The sequence below is a fragment of the Lepidochelys olivacea genome, assembly GCF_965140295.1.
Source record: "Lepidochelys olivacea isolate rLepOli2 genome assembly, chromosome: 1".
NCBI lineage: Eukaryota > Metazoa > Chordata > Testudines > Cheloniidae > Lepidochelys > Lepidochelys olivacea.
In genome coordinates this window covers 10177835-10199143 of record NC_140411.1, presented here as the reverse complement: position 1 = coordinate 10199143, position 21309 = coordinate 10177835, and the positions used below count along the sequence as shown (strand labels likewise).

Here is a 21309-nt window from a genome sequence, read left to right as displayed (position 1 = left end):
TTGCCTGATTTATTCGTTTTATTCCTAAATAAACTGTTCCAGGACAAGGTACAAAATCTCCTTTTCCCTCATGAAACAGAACACGGGATTTTCAGGGAGTGTTTTCAAGGAACCGGCTTCAAAATCCAGATTCAAGGCCTCTAATTCTAGCGCAGAGAAAATATTCAGATGTCAAGACCTCTGGGTCCCCTCTCACAGGAGAGCCCAGGACTCGTAGGGGTCCCACCCTCTCCGGAGAGTCCCAAAGCAGCTGGGGACCCCCCCTAAGGAGATCGGTCCCTTAAACTGGTCCCAATCAGAAAAAGGCAGTTCTAACTCTTACAGGAGAACAAAGAAAACAGAGACAGCCATTTAACGACATGGGGAGCATGCGGCTTTCCGGGAGCGCCAATCCTGCTTCAGTCATGTCCTTCACCAAAGGGCAGAGGTTTCCCAAGCCCTCCTCCCTTGGGAGAACCATGCCTGACACACCCCCCCTCACGGGCTCCATTCCCTGCTCCCTGCAGGCAGGGACTCTCCCTCAATGCTGACCACGCTGGTGCACATTGATGGTCCCCTGCCCTCTGAGAAGGCAGTGCCCAGCCCCCGCTGCCGGGCAGACCAGGGAAGGTGGCTCACGCTCCCAGAAGGCCCCGCAAGTTTGATTTTGAACGTGGCTCGGCCCATCGGCCCACGGGGACGGTTCTGCAGTCCCACGGATTCCCCCCACACCTTGCTTTCCTCAGCCAGGAGAGAGACAAGTTTCCCCTCAAGCTATGGGGCATCAATCCTGCTCAGTGCTAGAGAGCTGGTGTTCCCACTGCCAAGCACAGAGGCCTGGACCCTGAAAGGTATTTCGACGCCTAATGCCCAGTGGGAGTTATACCTTTGAGGGTCCAGGCCTAAAGCACAAGCAGGGCTAAGCCTTGGGGAAATCCAGATTTCTGGCATCAAGGGCAGGACAAGTCCCTCTCCCATCCCCAGCCTGCTTGAGAAATGCCCTGACTAACAGCAGCCCCGTTAGCCGGGGTGGGGAGCGATGGGGCCGGGGAGTGTGTTACACGTTCTGCACTGGATACACAGACAAAATGAACCCGGTTGGGCAGGTGCGGAGGGGCAAGGGGCTGGGGAAGAAAGTGAGGGCGGCTCAGTTGATGCTGTCCTCGTCGCTGCCCTCGCCCCGGTCGTCTTTGGTCTCGGACAGGCTGCTCTCGTCGATGTTCTCTAGCGAGTCGGCATGCTGGATGGAGAGCTCCGAGAGCGCCACGGTGGGGAGGGTGCTCTGCTCGGGGAACAGCCAGGGCTTGAAGCGAGGGTTGTGCTTCTGCTTCCAGTCGGGGTACTTGAGGCAGGCTTTGTACATCTTCTTCATGGCCTGGGGGGGGGGGGCGAGTGGGCAGAGAAGGCAGGAGACAGGTCAGAGCCGCTCGAGCCATCAGCGAGCGAGGCATCTGCACCTAGGGTGGCAGATTTGGCCACTGGGTGCTACTCAAGCCTGGGCTGGCTGCCCCTCCACCGTGATGGAGGGTCATCCGGGTCCAACCTGCCGGCCTAGGCCTATGAGGAGCGGGGAGTACGCTCAAGCTTTGCTGAAGGCTGCAGATTGTCTAGAGCGGCCTCTGGTCAGAGCCAAGGCTAGGAAACAACTAGGGACCGGTGCAGGCTGCATCTTCCCACCGGGATGCATGGCATCCCATGTCACGGCTGCCATCTTCCCACCTGGATGCTTTCTGCAGCCAGTGTGGGCCTCAACCCTGGCTTAGGAGGGGCAGCGTGGCTGACTGAATCAACCGTGGTGCCTCGAGCCCATCCACAAGGCATGGCATCGACCAACGAGCCCGACGGCATCCTCGACAGAGCACCGGAGGGTAAGCGACTCCTCCCCAGCCCAAGTAGGCAGGGATTGAAGTCCCTTGGGTGACCTATGTGAACTGGGCGGTGGGGTCTCATCCTAGTTAAGGGAGAAGCATAACCGGACACCAAAGGCAGCCATGTCCAGTGGGGGTGTCTCTGGCTGCAATCTGCCTTCTACCCCACCCACGTCACCAGAACCACCCTTACCAAGAACCTGTGGTTGAACTGGACCCTCTTTTAGAAAGCCGCCCCACCCTACCGCCACGCGATGACTTCACCACTGGCCCGGAGCAGCAGGTCCAGTGCTTGGTGACCCTCACTCTTTGAGATCTCCAATTTCCATCTGGGACATTTTCTAATCTCAATTGCCAGCCTCTGGATCTCATCGCGCCTTGGTCTGCTGGGATAAAGGGCATACTGACACCCAGCATCTTCTTCCTGGGCTGCTACTTCTAGACTATGATGGATTCACCTCTTCACCGGCTCTCGGGTGAAATGGATGGTGGCCACCATAAAGGTAGCAAAGCCAGCCAGCCAAGAGGCAGAAATCACTGGGGCTCTAATTAAACCATGGGGTCAGTAGCAGGTATCTCCATTTGCCACCATCCATCACTCTCGGGCACTGTTCCAGGCAGAGGCTGGAGGTGACAGATTCCTGAACAGCTTCACCACCTGAGCTAAGGCATTAAGTGCTGGGCTGATGGCAAACCAAAGCGACCACATGATAGCGAAGACTTGAGAGCGTCCTACAGCCGGCCACGTATGCCAGGTCTGTGGACGTGACAGCTACAATCCAGAGCCGGGAGATCAGGGTATCCCAGAAGAGGAGGAGAGCACCCGACGCCTACAGTGAGAGACGTGATCTTGGGATAGAATCGATAGCCAGGCCAGACTGGGACACTTACCTTTGGAGCCAGAAACTGAGACGATTTGTTCACCACCCACTTAGGCAAAGAACCTACATAACAGAGACAAGAAGAATGAGGCAGAGATCTGATACCACAGCTAGTCCGCACAGTACATCCTCAAATGCCTTGGAGATGACCGCCGGTTTGGCCAACACACCAGGGATTGAACCACGAACCTCCAAAGCTAGAAGCATGAGCTGCTACAGCTTGAGCTAAAGAACTGAAGCTCTGTAGCTGGGACTGTAGAAGACTCAGTTCCTCTGTGGATCAGCACAGAGGGGGACCTGTAACACACTCCCAGTGGGTTAGACCTTCACAGAGCGGCAGTGAGCCAATTCCAGCCCTTAGCACAATTGGGGTCTGAAGAAAGCCATTCTGGGAGGGGTCATTCATAGAAAAGTCTGCTTGAGGGATGGCACAGGTCAAGACCACCTTGAGAGCAAGCAGCCGTGGAGGAAGCAGGTGGGGTGAAGGAGGAGGAGGTCAGGAGATGGCAGAGTAAGTCTGAGACGGAGTGACCATTCTAGAGCATGCGCGAGAGGAGCGGTGGGGCTGGGGTCTGCCTATCTCCATGAGCACCGCTGTAAAGGGAGCCCCTCGCTCTAAGCAGAACTGCAGTCTGCACCTGGCAGGGCCCTGGGATTTTACACCCAGGGAGTTTCCCTTATGCTGCTCAAAATGAACTCTTTCCTTGAAGAGATGGTACCACGCGAGTGCACCAGGGAGGGTGCTACAGCAGGGCCTCAGCGATGCGGTTTACTCCGCAGCTTCCCACCACAGACAGACGCCTCCCCTCAAAAGAGGCAACATTGGCAAGGAGGGAGCAGGGTTTTCTCGGCTAGTGGCAAATCTAGCTGGGATTTCCATCTGAGACCTGCGAACCAGCAGGGTTCTGCTCTCAGGTTCCCTGCACAAATCTCCTAGGCCTCGCAAGGCTTTAGGTTTATTAGGCTCAGTGCAATAGAACTGTATATTCTGCAGAGCATCCCTCAGCCGCCCAGCGCCCTGAGAGGATTGGCCGTAAGTTAAGAGACGGGAGAAGATTTTCCGACAAGAGGGAGAACTAATTAGAGATACAGGGAGACTTCTACAGAGGGCGGGAGCTGCACCAGAGACGGATGCTCCCCCCCACACGCTGGCGAGGCAGTGGGGGTTTAGTGACAGACAGGGATACTGAAACGAACAGGGAGGTCAAGGGACGAGGCGATGTGGTTACAGCTCTTTGGACCCGCGAGCAATAGAAAGTGGTGGGGAAAGCGTCTGATAGGGCCTTGCAGCCCCTCGGAGCCAGCACCACCCCAGGCCGCGCGATTACCTTTGGGGTCAACCTGGGCAAGGTAGGTGATGGAGCAGCTCTTGGCTCCTCTCCCCTGGATCAAGTAGCCTGTCTGGATGGACACCGCTCTCACCAGGTCTTTCCTTGGAGGGTATTTCTGCAGAGAGGGGGCAAGGGGAACAGAAACAAGCTGTTTGTGACAAGGAAGGGACTGGATAATGCACCCTCAGCTGGGTAGTCAGAGGGTCCATTGGCAAGCAGCCCTGGCCTAGCCCCCCCATCCCCAGAGCTAGGGGGAGCTGCCTCCCAGTGGGGTCAACTCAAGACAGGGCTGTTCACTCACTCTGTGTTACACATACTCTGAGGGCCTTAGCTCAGCCAGAACCCAGAGCCCAAACCTTGCAGGCTTAGCAGGTGGTGGAAGAGGACAGGAGCTCTGCTACTGAAATCAGGGGACGCAGGATTAGACCCTGTGTCTTTATATCAGGGGCTGGAGCAAAAGCCCAGAAATCCCAACTTTGGGGCACCCTGGAAACAGATTCCCGTTTTGTGGCTCGACTCCGTGGAGGATTCAGAGCATTGGTGGGCGAGGGAGCAGTGGTGCTGCTGGACAGCTGAGCCAGGGGGCCGCCGTTCCGACCCACGGCTCTCCCTGCTGCCCAGGCCAGGCCTCTCCTAAGCAGCTAGGATCAAGGGGGCCAGATTACGTGCCGGTTTTATGACCTACGTGGACGGGCAATAAACCGAGACCATTAAATCCAGCCATGCAGAGCTCAAAGCCTATCGCATGACTTAACCCCCCAGAGACCCTTTCCCTACGGAACAACGGTGTGCCACGAGGCACGGTCGGTAGCGTAAGCACCAGGGCTTCCAGCTGCATTGTGGTGATACTAATAGCGAGTCATGCCTGTGCAATACTGCCCTCTACTGGACAGGGCAAGGTGCCCAGCTGCGTGTCAGAGGCCACGTTATATAGGAGTTAACGGAGAGTCTCCCTTAGGCCCCTGTCGCTTGAACTATCCTTTGGAGCAGGAGGACCCGAGCTCCAGCCCTGCTGCGAGGTTCCACGTGACCCTAGGGAGTCAGACTTCTTGGTCGTGAGAGTCCTGGGTGACCAAAGCGTCGTTAGGACAGCTGAGGTTTCTGGGGTTCCTTTCACACGCAGCCATCTCTAGTGCGCTAAGGCCCCAGCAGTCCTCGGCTTGCTGCACGACAGCAAGGAGGGGGCGCGTTCGGGAGAGGACACTGGGGGCAAACCCTGGTCTTAGGGGATTTTTAATGCCTCGCAGAGTCGCCCTGCCAGGGTTTCGGCCTGTGATGCTGGGGCTCATGTGGGGTTGTCGCCTCCTGTGTCCTACTGAGCCAGTGCTGCAGGCAAGGTCCCTGATCCCTTCCGACCGCCCAGCTCCGTCCATCCCACTCCCCGGCTGGTCAGTGGCGGGCAGGGCACTCACGGGGTGTTTGACCGAGTAGTTCATGATGATGTAATCGGCCCCCGTGGGCAGCCAGGAGCGCAGGGTGATGACGTCTCTGTTCTTCAGGGGCTTGGGGCACTTCCCTGGGAAGGGAGATGGGGAAGAAGAAAGGGGATCTGGCTCTTGAGTTGGGATAAAAGACTTACCCCACCCAATTCCTCAGGAGCTAGGGGAGACAGAGGGGTGTTCTCTGTGTCGCTAAACAGTCCCAGATCCTCCTGCCCTGTCAGCCCCCCGCTAGTATCCATCCCCAGACAGGCCCAGGTCCCCCCCACCATTGGCCCCACACTAAACACCCATTCCGAGACAGGCCCAAGTCCCAGATCTCCCATCAGCCCCATACTAGTATCCATTCCCAGACCCCCCCTCTCCCATCGCCCCCACCCGGATACATTCCCCGGACCTTTTCTTTATCTGAGCATTTATGTTGTGCTTCTCCTCAGGATGCTTGGGTCCCACATCCCCACACCACTAACCCTCCCCACCCCCTGCGGTCCCTTGCCCCCATCGCTAGCCTTTCAGCAGAGGACAACTGTGTCCCCTCGATGTCCCTGGCCCTGCTCCCTCCTTGCTGGTGGTTCCATTCAGGCTAAATGCAGCGGATCAGGCTCACTGGAGACGACTGAACGGACGCTGTCCGAACCCCGGGCACAGCCTGGTGCTCAAGTCAAGCCCCTCCAGAGCGCCCCGCTAACCAGCCCCATCCGCTACAGCAGCCGCTGAGCGCAAATGCCGCACGGATTTTCGGGGAGTGGGGGGGGGCTCTCTTCCCCTGGGGCCCACTCGCCCCGGCTCCTCACAGGCGTAGTAGCCCACGTCCGAGTTGACGGTCAGCTTCCCAATGTCGAAGGTCTCGATGACATTCGTGTCCCACTTTTTCCGGTACTCGATGTCGTGCAGCACGTCGTACAGCGTGTCCGCGGCGATGTCCTTGCACTCCATCCTGCACTGCAGAGACAGACCGGGTGAGAACCCGACACAAGCAAAAAGGGCCACCGCCCCGCTCAGGGCCGACACCTGGTATCCTACAGGACCGGCTTGGCCTGGCCCACAGACTGCAAGCTGTTGGGGGCACAGACCTGCGAAGGCAGGGAAATATTTGCAGATCAGAGAGGAAGGACAAGCCAGGGGTTAGGCACCAAACTCGGACTCGAACCCAGGTCTCCCATGTTCCCCCCTCCCCTTGCTCTGCCTCTGTGACAGGGGGCGAGTCACTTAGACGCTGCATGCCTCAATTTCCCATCTGTACAATGCTCTGCCCCAGGCACTGAAGATTGTGAAGTGCTCCAATACGGTGGCAATGGGTGTCATACACATGGCAGATAAACAGCATGAGGAGGGCTGATCTAACCCCGTTACCCCCTCCAGAAGCTTTCAGTGAGCCACACACATCTCACCCCATGGGCTCTACACAGGTGTGATCCATCTCATGGGACAAGGAGCTGGGGGGCACCTCCAAGGCGTGGCTCCCGCTCGCAGAGCCCAGTGCTGGAGCGTGACGGTCACGAATGCAGGTCGCTGGCTAACACCAATATTCTGAATCGAGAACGCACCGCAAGGCCAATCGGGTTATTTAGACCAGTCTCCCCCCCAGACGTCCCGTGTCGATCAGCCCATTTGAAGCCCAGCCCCCTTTCCAGAGGGTTGACGAATGTAAGTGCCCCCCGCCCTTCCAGTCAATCAAGCCCATAGCAGAATCATTTTCTCTTGCGGGCACCGACCAGGGCCTCGGGGTTCCTGGCACCCTACAAACGAATAACTGGATCCAAGGCTCGCGGCCGCTAGCTCCCTCTTGGGTCACGAAGTCTGTATTGCACTGCCTCACTCAGGCCCTATGCAGCTTCCATCAGATACAGCAAGTCTCTGGCAAAGGAACCAGGAGCTGTCTCGTCCCGAGTCTTGCCATAAACCGGGAACATCACTGGGGTCGGACAGGAGGAGACTGAAGAGGTTTGAAGATCAACAGCTGGCTACGGAGCAGCACTACTTCCCAAAGGATGCCCCCCCCACCCCCACCAGGCCAGCGGTGTAGCAGCTGTGATCAGAGGGTATTAAACAGAGGAGCGACTGCAGGGCTTCAACGCGGAAATCCACGCCACACGACAACGTCCAGCTGGAGTCTTTGATTTAAGAGCCGACAGAGAGCGGGGTGTGCGCCATTTCGCAGGATTAACATATGCGTATAGAAGGCCTGTCTCTCCCAGCACTTCATAGCTGGGCAGGCAGGGATCTCCTCCCTCACCACTGAAATGCAGCCAGCTCTGGGGAGGAACGTGGCAGCAGTTTAGCAACGCAGCGCAGAAGCTACAGACCCGGTTAGGAGAGGTGGTGAAGAATGTTGTACCCCACTGAAGGCGGGGCAAGGGGTAGTTAGAGCGAGGTGGGGTGCAGTCCCTTATCATTAGTTAGGATATTCAGCCAGGGCACTGGAGCCAACATCCCTGCTCTTGGGAAAACAGTATGAAATGGGATATTTAAGTCCTTAAGAACGTCAGCAGCACAAACACCCACTGCGGCCAGGCTGGGCCACTATTTTGTACAGATTCCAGCGAGAGGGTAGCCACCTACTGAATCTCCAGCACTGCTCCCTGCGGCACCTGGATTTTCCTGTCCAACTCCTGTCCATATATTGACCCGGCCTGACTACTTAGCGTGTGAGATCTGATGAAAACACAGCCAATGGCTGCAGCATCTTAGAAGCCAAGACTCAGGACAAGTCACATGCTCAGTCAATGGCTCTTTGGCTCACAGCAACAAAACCATCCTCGCCATAGGGTGGCTGGAGTTAAATTTCCCTCACCCTCTCTCTGTCCATCCCATCAGGAGTGGAGGGAGGCGAAAATGCCTTCTAAATCCTCTCCCCCTGAACGGCAAAGCTCAACTGCCTGAAGTCAGCAGCCTCAGAGTCTGTTCGATCAATTAGATAATCAAAGCCGGAATGTGACCCAAACCCAGAGCGGGCACAACGGGGTCAGAGGCGGGTTTAATTGATCAAAATACAAAGCGTCAGCTCCTCTCCGCCTCCCCTTCGCTGTCTGTGGTAACCATCGTACAGACGGTAGCCAGCAGATCCTCTGAACCCCAGGCAGGCAGATCTGATTATCCCCATTTTATGGCCAGAGAAGCAGAGGCCCCGGGAGGTTCAGTAACATCAGGGACCAAAGGGCAAGGCCGTGGCAGGACAGGGATCAGGACGTGACCTCCCAGCGCAATTATGGGTACATCTACACAGCAGCTGGAGTGAGCAGTCCAGCCCAGCTCGACAGATTTGTGCCAAGAACAGCCGCGATGTTGTCACACCGACAGAGGCCCGAGCTGGCCACCTTAGCTCGGAGCTGGCGGGCAGGGTGGATCCGACCCTTCGCCAATGCCCACACTGTTATTTTCCATGCATTTGCACAAGCCCTGCTGGCTCATGTCCGCTGGCCCAGGCTGAGAGGCTCACGCCCAGCTATGGCGCAGCCATGTCTTAAAAGGGCCAACACAACCCTGGGGCGTATAAGGCGAGGCACAGCAAGTCGGAGCTGGGCGAGGGCGTCACCTCTGCATACGGCATCAGCGTTCCTGGAGTGCTGGGTACGGCTCTGGGGTCTGCGTCTCAAAAAGGAGGTGGAAAAATCGGAAAGGCTTCGGAGAAGACCTACAAGAACGATTTGAGGTCAGGAAAAAATCCATCTGCCTTATAGCAAGCGAGTCAAGCAGCTCCATTTAGCTCATTCCACAGAAGGATCAGAGGTCACTTGATCACAGAGTCTTAGTACCTCCTAGGGGAGGAGATTTGATAGCCATGGGCTCTTTGATCTAACAGAAAAGAGCCAGTGAGAGCCAATGGCTAGGAGCTGAAGGTAGATAAAAGTTTGTGCCTTACTGCTCATCCGAATTTAACGGGGAGGGGAATTAACGATCGGAACAACTTAGAAAGGGAGATGGCGGATCCTCCATCGTCTGGAGTCTTTACATCAAGACAGGAGGTCGTCCTAGGAGCTCTGCTCTAGCTCCACCAGAAGCTATGGGCTTGATGCAGGAATTACGGGGGCAGGTCTCTGGCTTGTGCTACGCAGGAGGTCAGACTAGATGACCATAATGGTCCCTTCTGGCCTTCAAAATCTACCAGCTTGGGAATCCCTGGCCCCCAGGCCTCTGTTCCGACCACTCAACCTCCAAACCTCTCTCCTCCAACTGGCATCCAGAAATGCCCCGCCCTCCTTCCAGCCACCCACACCACAGGACATGGGGTAGTTCACGGCACACAGGATGTCACAGGGACAGGCAGGGTGCGTTAATTATAGGGTCTGTTTTGGGGACTCCCACTCAGATAGCTGGGGGGGCGGAAGATGGACAGGGTGCCCTCAGGAAACACCCATCTCCCCATTGCATTAGCAGTGTCCCATAGCAGACATCCCGACAGATTCCTCGGCGCAGAACCCCAGCCAGGCCTTCTCCTCCGAGCCCTCCCCCACCTCACTCCCAGCCTTCCCTTGCACGGATGCCCCTCTGTTCTGAGGCCCCGACCCCACTGCCACCGCCAGCAGCAGATAAACTCTCCGAACTCGGTCCCCGAGAACAGGCGGTCAGAGGATCAGTCCCTTGCAGCAGCATGTTCTCCGGGCCGCGGCGCTCCGGGCGCGTGGGTGTGCGATGGAGGTCTCGGCTGCCCAGAAGCCACCTGCCCCAGGAACACCGACTGCACGGAATCGCTTTGCTCGTCCCTGAGGGAGGCCGGGGGGCAAGGCTGCCTTTGCCAGAACTGTCCAGGCACATCGCCGGGCAGCACGCCCCTGACAGCCCTGGGAGAGACCTGCACCCTGGCTAAGATAGTGCTCCAGCAACGCTGTGCCCTGGCCGGTCGATCAGCCACCGGGACCACACCCGTGACCTCGGCTTCGGCGCACACGCGGCTCGGCTGGGCGAGCAGAGAGAGCTCGGTAAGCGCACGCTGTCGCGGGCTCTGTGGCCCAGCCACCACTTCCAGGAGACAGCACTGCGTGGAGCGGGTTACTCCCAACCTTGACGCTGCAGCAGTGGAAGATCAGAAAAACCCCTGTGTAGACACAGCCGAGTTGATGCGTCACCCGGCCCGAGGAGATCACCAGCAGCTGCAGGCCGCCAGGGGAGAGTCTCTCTTAAGACGAAAGCCCACAGAGAAGGACTAGAACTGCGCAGGCCTGAATTAGGAGCGCCCAACAACTGCACCTGCTGCATCAGGGGACAGGTGGGCTCCCGTGTAGGACAAGGACATCGCTAAGGAGAATGGGTGAGCCAAGCTCTGGCTTTACCCCCACGGACGGTGCAGAGTCGGGAGGCAGAGACATGTAGTCATGCAACCCTCTACGCTTTGCGGCCACGGTAAGGCACTGTGTGGGACCCACGCAGCAGATGATTGCAGAGGAGGGACCCCTCATCAGAGGTTCCTCACGGGAGGGCGAGGAGGGCTGGGGTGATTACCAGCACTGAGAGGCAGTCTTGCCTAGTGACTGCAGCACTCGAGTGGGACACAGGAGACCTGGGTTCATTGCTCTGCCACTGGCCGACCAGGTGACGGCCCCTCGGTGCCTCAGGTTCCCCATCTGTAAGAGAGGAGGATGATTCGGACTCTCTTTGGAAAGCTTTCTTTGAGGTCTGCTGATGAAAAGGAGTGCTACGTAAGAGCTAGAGATTATGATTATTACAAAGAGAAGGCAGGCGAGAGTTGGGGTGCCTGGTAGGGCTGAAGTCTGAATATCACAATGTGCTGCTGTGGTTTGTATTAATCCTGTTAATTGGGGACACTAAACTCTCCTGAACACACACCATGAAGGGAGGGGACAGACAGACGAACTTCCTCTGCGATAGATTTCCTGTACCAAGCACAGGCTAATGTCTGGAGCTAGCCACTCAGATACCATGGCAATGAAGGGCCAGAGAACCAGATCAGACTAGACAGCTGGAAATAAAAAGGACGTTCCTAATGAAGTGCGTGCTCCTAGTTCAGCCAGCCAATGCCAAAACCTTTCATCTTCCAGCCCCAGCCACTATGAAGAGCGGACCCCTGCTGGTGCTCAGGGAGAGGGCTAAGAAGCGAGCTGTAAAATTGCCCCAGGATTACCACCATTACTACTTACAGTCGGGATTTGACTCTTCGATAAACCTGGGGCAATCCTTCGTTGTCACTCGCTTTGATCCCACAAGGTTAGGGCTAGAAACTCAGACAGATCAGGACAAAACCACTGAAATGGGGGGGTGGGAGGGGGGTGGGAGAGCGACGCAGGAATTGTAGTGCCAGGTCGCTCGCTGGACGGCAGTCAGCGTTCATGCAGTGTGAGGCGGCCCGGAACTGACAAGATTGGGGCACTAAGGCAAGGGGTATTTGCTCGGGTCAATACAGAGAGTCACGGCCACATGTTCTTCCCGTGGAGGCCAGCACATTTATCACAGCTGTTCTTTCCCTAAGTGATTGCTGCAAAAGAATAGCAGGGGTCTTGAGACGATTCCACGTGGCGTGGGACCGACACCCGCACAGCAAAGCGGAAATAAACCCAGCCACCACCAAGAGATGCTCGGGAGGAAGAAAGAGACTCCAGACACACAATTAGACTGAAGGGGCAGACCTCCTTGCAGCTCCGAAGGAACACAGGAGCGAGGTAGTTTTACAACCCAGCAGATGGCGAGAAACCAACGCACTTTGTGCCATGATGTGGAACAGAAGCTGCCAGATGACAGGATGGGAACAGCAGGGCTGCATGCAAGGAGAGGTGACTCAGTGCTAGGAGTCACATGTCTAGGCAGAGGAAAGACAAACAGCCAACATAACCTGCCCCCAGGTCGGTATCTGGAAAGCAAAGAACCACCTAGGAGCAAACAGGAGCTGGACGAAATCTCAGCTCACGCTGTGGGGCTGCTATGGAAAAGCCGGTGGTGTTCTCACAGGTATAGCACTGGAACAAATCTGCAGTCTGCTAGAACTGCATGCGAATCAGGATGCTGCCCTCCCTGCTTAGAGCTTCACAGCCACGGAGGGAATGGAAATCAGGTCCTCCTGCTTCAGAAGTCACGGGGCCCTCACGCTTGCAGCTAAGGGGGAATCTCTTTCTGCTGTTGGCTGTATAGGGCCTGTGACACACAGATGGGTAGTTCTGAATCTTCCCAGAAGAGGGAAGTGGTACAGACACTATTCATTCAGTTCCTTGCAAAATATTTCAGATCGTATACTGAAATTGGAAGGGGATAGTGTGACCCATGGTGTCTGGGGCAGCCCTCACTGGAAATGCCGAAGTCAGGGCAGGCTGCAAAAAGGAGAGCAGATACTGTTAGTCCCAAGACTGGTGGGTGAAGTTAAACTCCCCAGCCAGTCACAAACTGTGTGTCTGATCTCCACACTGGCTATCAAGAAGCTGAAAGAAGAAATCACACAGCCCCCTTACTGCATTCCTGTTCTCTGGCTCCCAATCGGCACCTGGGTCCAGTACAGTGAGAAGTTAATTTAAAAACTCTGCTCACATATACAAAATGTTCTTCTGACCCCAGAGGGTCAGCCACATTACCAGGTCAGTACAGGTTTGGATCTTACCCCAAATACCACGCTGCTGGCCAGTCCTTTAGAGTCTAAAACTGAAGGTTTATTATAAAGAAAAAAGAAAAGAGAGTTGTTAAATGGTAACGCAGTCGCATACATAGACCCCTGCAACTCCATGGGTACTCGCTTTATAGCCGTACACCATTTCTGTGGATAGCAGCTAGGGTTGCCAACTTTCTAATTCCGGAAAACTGAACACCCCTGCCCCCTGCCCTGAGCCCCATCCCACACTCACTCCACCCCCCTGCTCCGTTAGAACCACACATCACAGCTGCAATGGGTCCATCGAAGGCCCACTCCTGAAGCCCAAATACTAATCCATGGAGCACAACCACAGACATGCAGATACCTATACTCTCCAGATACCTATATCAATAAATCTGTAGAAACTGACTCTCACACCTACAGGCCGATACACACGTGTATTCACAAGTGCATGCCAGACGTGTACAAACACATGTACTTCCACATCACTTAATATTACAATTGTTGTTCAGTGCCTAGAGACCCCAGCTAAGATCAGGGCTCCAGGGTGGTAGGTGCTGGACAGACACATAAAAAGAGAGAGTCTGCAACAAAGAGTTTATAATGTAGCTAGACAAAGGTGGGGGGAAATGTCTGGTCCATCCGCTCTTCGGCAATTACTAGTCAACAACATTCACTTTTTAAGAAATCAATAATACATTGCTTTTAGAGTGCCCTCCTCTTTTAAAAACTTGCTATGAAATGAACACACACATATTTTAGGTCATCAATCTTTTTGTGCGCAGGCCAGCAAAAGGAATAAAAGTCAAAGAGTTAGGCTGCAAATTGTATTCACACAGGCATACACACGTCCCTACACAAAGACATAGTCTCTTCCACACATACAATGCATACCCACACTTGCCTACACAGAGACACTTTTTCCATACACTTTCCAGGGGCTGCCTAAATCACCCAGCCAGGAAGGGAGGATGGTGGATTTCAGGAGAAAAGATGCAGTGCGGAGGGGGCATGGCAGCAAAGGAGAGAGGCTGGGGAGGGAAAGAGGCCAAGGACGAGAGCAGGGTGGGGGTGAGAGGAGGCAGTGAAGGAGAGAAGAGGGTGTGGGGGGTATGTGGGGTGGATGGGGATGCAGGGGGAGGTAGAAGACTACAGGTGCATGAGGATAGGGGTGCACAGGGACATAACGGGAGAGCAGCAGTGTATGGAGGTGAATGGGGTGCAGGGCTGTGGTGGGTGAGGGACATGGGGGTGGTGGCTCTGGATGGTGGAGAGGATGGGTGGGAGGGCGCTGTCAGGGGTATAGGGCTGGGATGGGACGGGGAGGGATGCAGTGGGGGGGGGGGGAGGAGATGGAGTGCGGAGGATGCAATGAAGGGATGCAGTGACAACGGGCACCCTCTTCCTGCCCTGGGCAGGGGGCCTGAGCAGCCGCCAGACAGCTCCACAGGTCTTCCCTTTCCCCCAGCCAGGCCAGCATGGAGCCCAGCAGACCCTCCATCTGCCCGTGGGGAGGGGGGCTGAGAGCAGCTCCCAAGGGCAGGTGGAGGGTCTGTGACTCCACGTGGGCTCTCCACAGCTGCCCACGTGGCTGTCCTCGACTGGACTCCGGCCGGGAAGATGCCTCGGAGTCTCATCCCAGCCCCCAGCATAGAGCCCTGCAAACCCGGGGAGATCTGCGGATATCCCTGCATCCACGAATGCAGAGATGGGCAGATAATTTTTTGCAGATAGCGGATCGGATTCGGATACACCTTTGAGTATGTGCGAGGGCACTACGCAGACATACAGAAACTTCAAAGTCCAGAGCTCAGGTTCTTAGCAGTATTGGTACGTTCACTGGCTTAAAAAGTCCCTCTGGATCACACCCACAGCTTTGATGGGGCATTCAGTCCTTTGTTCAGAGCTTCGGTTGTGGCAAAGTCACACCAGACGCAGGAATGGAGAGAAAATGGAGAAGATGCAGCTGCCTTTTATATTCCTTTTGCCATGTGGCTTGTACTGCCTGTGTCCCAAACACAAGCCCCACAAAACATGGCAATTGTGCACGGAAAAGCCTTAGAGTTCTGTCCATAGACAGGCCCCTACAGGTCTTGCTGACTCATAAGGTGCAATCCCTGGTCTTTCAATGGGTTTATTGTACAGCTGATGACCCTTGAGGGGCCATTGAACAGGCCAGGCAGTGCTGATGCCAATCGATATGGAGTGTTACCCAGAAACACAGCACAAATCTAGAAATACAGAGATACGTAGGGTATCTATGACCCACAATATGAAAGGTGGTACATAACATATCAACAAGATCATCATAGTTAGGGAATTATAACTTCTCCACAGATAGCTGACCAGCTAGATCTGGCGAGATTCATTGCACTTTTACAATATCGGTATCAACAATATCATAAAACATCTCCCCTATTCCACAGGGCGTGTCGCTGTCCCTGCCGTGCCATGCGAAGTCCTACTCCCCACGGCCAAGAAGGGTATTAGAAAGGCAAGGTAAGAAGCAACAAGCTGGAGCTAAGGAAATGAAAGATTCGGCTACATGCAGAGAGACGAGTTCTTCACAGCAAGAGCAGCTGGAAAATGGGCCACCGAGTCCCAGGGGAGACCAGTAATAGCAAAGACTCGGGAGCAGGTTAGAGGGGAAGATAAGGCCACATCCTATGGAGTCCACAGTGACCCAGTGGCTTGTTATTGGCCTTGATTTGGGCTGGGGATCCCCAGCCCGATTAGAGTGTCCTGCAAAAGCAGCCACCTCCCCCAGGCTTCGCACTGTGCCCCCAGGCTCCATTTTTCACCCCATGTCACTTTGGAGCACATGGTTGATTTATTCTATGTCCCCAGCGCTAATGCCCTGCTTCTCCCCACCCCCACCCCCGCAGTGTCAGGTGGTACTTTAAGAAAAGAACTTCCCACTGATTTCAAAAGCAGTCAGGCGGTGGTGTCATGCAGAGCTGCACCAAACCAGGCCCCTTCCTTTGGAGAGCTGCTTTGAAGCGGGCTCCTGCTGTCCTCCTCCAGGGCTCCAGCTAATTAAGGAGCCCAGCTCCCCGGAAAACATTTGCAGTGATTTCCATCCCGCTATTTGATCTTTTCTGAAGACGACCAGCTTTGATCTGAGCTAGTCAGCGGTCTCCATCTCCACTGCAGCTTCGACTAAACAGACACAAACAGGGAGAGCTTCGTTCCCGTTATTAACGCCATAGACTGTATCTATTAAGTATGCCAGAGAGAGCCACGTTTATTTTTACTGGGGCAGCCAGCATTCAGATGAGATGGAAAACAGAGATTAGGGCCACCAGTGACAATACTCCCCGGCACCTTTTGCCAGATGTTAACCTCAGGGTCCTGGGCGAGTTCCAGATCTGACAATTACATCCCCTGCCTAAAATTGCCCTGTCATTTCAATTAGGCACGCTAAGTTCACCTCCTCGCCCGAGTTAGACTGCAAGCTCCTTGAGGCATAGACCTGGCCTTTGTAGGTAGTTCGGAATGCACCGAGGGCTACAGCTCTCAAGAGATCAGTTTCCGACTAAAGCGTAGCGTGGTGTTGCTGAACAGCTGCTGCGTTCCACCCCAGAAGCAGCTGCATTTCAGTGATCGATGATCCTTATGGCATGGGTTTGTAAAGCACTTTGAGATATTTGCCTACATAGCTTTCAGTCTGCCTCAATACAGTGAGTTACCCCACAGAGGGTGACCCGCAGGCTGCCCGGTGAAGAACACCAGTGCCAGTCTAGGTCCCTGGATTGCTCCATTAACACCTCCCTAACTCGCCTCCTTTGGAGTGCCAGCCGATACTGTTCAAACTGGCCAGAGGGTCACTGTTGAGCACTGCGACCGTCGTAGCCATTGCTGGTACAGGGAGTGAGACTGGGGCAGTCTCACTCAGATCTCCCGGGCCACCACGCACCGCTCATTACTTCCTCCACTCATTACTCCTAGGTCGACCTTCTAAAGAGCCCCCCGGGGCAGGATGGCTCTGTGGAGTTGCTTTCATTTGTTTCAGAGTAACAGCCCTGTTAGTCTGTATTCGCAAAAAGAAAAGGAGGACTTGTGGCCCCTTAGAGACTAACCAATTTATTTGCGCATAAGCTTTCGTGAGCTACAGCTCACTTCATCCGATGAAGTGAGCTGTAGCTCACGAAAGCTTATGCGCAGATAAATTGGTTAGTCTCTAAGGGGCCACAAGTCCTCCTTTTCTTTCATTTGCTTGCCACCTTCTATAGGCTAACACAAAGCCGGGTGCAGGGCAGACAGAAAGCAAGTGAAAGCCACACAAAGACATCAAAGCCCTGAGTGCCGTCCTGGATCACGTGTCAGGCAAAGAAAGGGTTAAAAGGAAAATGGATCCAACATTATCCCCTGCCTGCCCTTTTAGCCATAGGCACTTTTCCCAGCTGGGGACATCAGCTATGTCTCTGCCTGGGATACTGGATTCCTGTACCAAAGGCAAGCTAGAAAGGGCAGCTGGCATAGGCAGAGACCGTAGCTTTAATTGTCTGGCACGATGCGCTGGGTTAGCATAGAAGCGCAGATCTCTGTGGTGTGCGTCACTCCACTGAAAGAAAGGTTTATCTAGCAACAGGCAAGACTAGTGATTGGACTACAGCAAGAGAAAGAAGCATGTTTTAACCCACTCGGAGCTCTTTTTGGGTGTGCTGGAGTTTCTAATCCATTAGCAGTATGCAATGAACTAGCGAGGGCGTATAGACATGGCTACCCACTGAAAGGAGTTTCAACGGTATGTCATAGGCCCTATATGGATTACTGATAATGGAGATTCTCCTTTCGCTCAAGCGGCAGGGGGCTGGGCTTTCAGGGCAGGAGGGTTCAATTTCAATCCTTGCTCTTGGTGGGAAGTTCCCAGTGGCTGTCCGACTGTCGGTCAGGCGGTAGTTGTGGATTGTAATCTGCAAACCTAGACAGGAGATTTAATCTGCTGCTAATGCAGAGTTCAGATCCCAGGCCTGGTCCCTGGAAGTCCCAGCTCCTTCCCTGCTGGGGTGCATCAGAGGGGCCCACTCCCCGGGAGAGCAGAGAAATGTCCAATCTCTTCTCCAAGGGTGGCAAGGCAGCCTGAAGGGCCTGGAAAGCCCAGGGGTCTTTGGAGCAGGGGATATGGTGCTCAGACACCCCAGCATGGGACAGATCAGCCGGGTAGGAAAGAACCAGCCTGTCATCCCTAGACAGGAGGCCTCTTTCCACAGTGCAGAGCCAGGCCAGGGCAGTGGCAGAACCAGCTTCCTCCTGGCCCTGTCCATAAGCCTGTTCCAGCACGACCGTCTCCGGGACCTCGGCCACTGCTGCTGTCGCTAGCAAGGAGCCCACATAGTGGCCAAAGGTTTGGCGATTACACCCCCCCAGATCACTAGGAACTGGGCGGAGAGAATCCACGAACCTGGTTCACACAGGGGCTGCAAAACAGCTGTTAGTAGGCAGTGCTAGCTGGAGCTGGACTGAAACTGGCGGGCGATAGGTAAAAGGCTCCATAACCCATTACCAGCCTGTGCTCTGAAGAGTCGGTTCTCGAGTGCCCTTGTCAAGTTTCCAGACATTTTGATCTGAGAGCCTTTGTTTCCAGGTGAGGCCAGGCCCGGTGCCAGCTCTCCGCATGGGACCTGGCTTTGTTCACCTAGGGCTGTTCAAACAGCCTCGTTTAGCCTTCTGAGAACTGGCTTTGCAAAGATTCAGGGCAGGCCGTGCAGATCACAGTAACTTACAAATTCCTTCCTTTCAGCATAGGGGGACTACAAAAGCAGCTTACAAACGCATACAGAGTATGTTACTCTACACGTTCCACGCAAATGCAGCCACCTCTGTGGTGGAACATGGCAGCTGTTTAGCAGGACATAACCACTCAGCACATTAGTAGAGTACCATATGCAGCTGGTGTTGCAAGTGGGTGAGAGAAGGAGAGAATATCATTTGTTAACAAGTTTTGCAAACAAGGACCCACTAACATTATGATGCACTTAAAACACAGACATCTTTGCAACAGATCAGAGCACAGTCCAGCTAGTCCCCTATCCTGGCTTGGACAGTGGCCAAGGTAGAGGCTTCAGAGGAGGATATAAAAAACTTTGATAATGCACTTAATTGTGCAGAGTGTCCTAGGCAGAATTCCTTCTGGAGCCTAGCCAGAATGCAGATCTGAGCAAGCCTTGAGCAGTAGCCCTGGCCATGGTTTCCTGGCTAGCATGCTCAAGATAGTGTAATTGGATTGGCTTGACTAGCTAAAAATGAGTAGAGAGCGCTCCAGCCTATGGGGGGAGGATGTTAAGAGCCTGGCACTGGCTGTCATGACAGGGCATGGGTGGGCTGACCTAGTGATCAGAGCAGGAGTCAAGCTGGGTCAGATACCAGAAGGTCAGAGGGCAAAATGGAGAGTCAGGTGTCAGGAAGCAGGTTACCAGGGGATCGGCAGAAGCAGGTGTCCCAGGGGAAACAGGGAGAACCCAGTGACATGGACAACTTCCTGTTCCTGTACTTGGGTTAAATAGAAGTTGGGGACCAATCAGATCCCCAGGACTAGAATCCTCCATTTGAGTTCAGCTGCTATTCTGGCAGGTGTTAATAGGTCGGAACTGCATAGCCCCTGTGAACCAGGGGTCAAGACCTCACAGTCCCTGACATCACCCTCTCCCCAAGGGGTGCCCTCAGGGCAACGGGGAAGCAGGCTTTTTGGGATCATTCCTATGGAATGTTTGCACAAGTGTGGGAACAGGTGTAACCCACACACCTTCTGGGTGCGGTGCTCTGTCCCATCTAGTAGCACAGAGACCACTTAGAGAGAGATTAATGAGTCTGCTCTACAGCCTTAGCTAAGCTCCAGGTCTCATCCCACTTGTAACATCGACAGACCGTGGTCAGCGGCAGGCGGGATCGAACCTGGGACCTCTAGAGCTTAGTGCATGAGCCTCTGCCACATGAGCTAAGAGCCAACTGGCCCTTAGCTAAGGCTGGAGAGCAGACTCATTAACCTCTCTCTAAGGGGTCTCGGTGCCACTAGATGGGACAGAGCACCGCACCCAAGAGGTGTGTGTGGGTTACATGGGTACATTTTCCGCAGGCTCCCAGGTGTGCTCCTCGAGATACCAGAGCCTGCCACATTTAAGTGTAGAGTCCAGGCTCTCGTGAACTATGTGTTCCTTTACCAGTAGTGGGGGTGGGGATGGCTGGGTTCTGTGAGGGGTTTTCTGTGCAGGTTTCAAAAGCAACACGTGAAATACCAGGTAAATCTTCAGAGACAGCTGAAGTTCAAAAGTGACTGGATTAACGGGTCACAAGATCTAAAGAGGGCCAAGGAACCAGAAGTCCAGCTTGCAAGCAGGTCTGTTGGTAATCTGCTCTTGCTTTTTCCTGGTGCCGTTTCACGGCCCGACAAATCGCAGGAGGGGCTGAATGATGATCGGGCACCACCAAAAGGAGCAGGATATTAGTCGTTGGGTCTTAAAGCGCCCCAAGTGTCCTGCTAGGGGAAAACCATGGCACGGTTGCTTGTCAATAGGAGTTTTTTCCATCAGGTGGAATTCCTGAGGCAGAGGGTATCTGTCTGAGTCGATCCTGGTGATGAGCTGCACTGAGAAACATACAGGATTTGAGAATGAGGGTTGGCTCCTGGATGGCACCTCGTGGGTTAGTACCGTATCTTTGGGACAGGGCATCAGCCTCATCATTTTTGGATCCAGGGCAGTATGCGATAATGAAATTGAATCGTGAGAAAAATAGGGACCACGGAAACTGCCATTGGTTTAAAGCTTTCACCCTATATATGGGTATTCCAGATTTTTATGATCAGTGAATACTTGGACTGGGTGCTGAGCGCCTTCCTGGTGATGCCGCCTTTCTGAAAAGGCGGTTATCACCAAGAGCGCCTTGGGAAGTATTTCGTAGTTGAGCTCTGCAGGAGTGAGCTTCCTGGAAGAGGACAGCCCTGATCACCATCCTGCAGGAGTCGGCGTTTACGACGACAGCTTGTGTGACATCTGGATGAGCCAACATGGGGGCTGTAATAAAGAGGAGTTTCAACTGGGCGAATGCATGCTGAGCCTTGGGAGACAAATGGAATTGGGTAGTTTTCCAGAGGAGACCGGTGAAGCGCAAGATTTGTTTTGAAAAATGCAGAATTAAACCAAAAACAACAAGATAAAAACTGGCGAACCCTAGGAAGTGTTGCAGGTTGTGTACAGGGGGCAGGATTGGGGGGTGGGGGGGAATTGGCCAATCTTGGATGGCTAGGACCTTGCGTGGGTCCATCTGGACCCTTCTGGGGAT

General features: G+C 54.5%; 1 protein-coding gene across 2 annotated transcripts in view; it reads right to left on the bottom strand.

The window, feature by feature from the left end:
• The window catches only part of STARD10 (StAR related lipid transfer domain containing 10), a 48854-nt gene continuing 27545 nt past the window's right edge, over positions 1-21309 (bottom strand). For both annotated transcript variants that reach the window (XM_084632853.1, XM_084632854.1), the window contains exons 2-6: positions 6293-6440; positions 5472-5575; positions 4057-4174; positions 2739-2791; positions 1-1354 (exon numbers count right to left, since the gene is read on the bottom strand). In XM_084632853.1, the coding sequence (XP_084488979.1) occupies positions 1127-1354; positions 2739-2791; positions 4057-4174; positions 5472-5575; positions 6293-6440 (651 nt within the window). In that variant the 3' untranslated portion in view covers positions 1-1126. The remainder of the gene's footprint in view (positions 1355-2738; positions 2792-4056; positions 4175-5471; positions 5576-6292; positions 6441-21309) is intronic.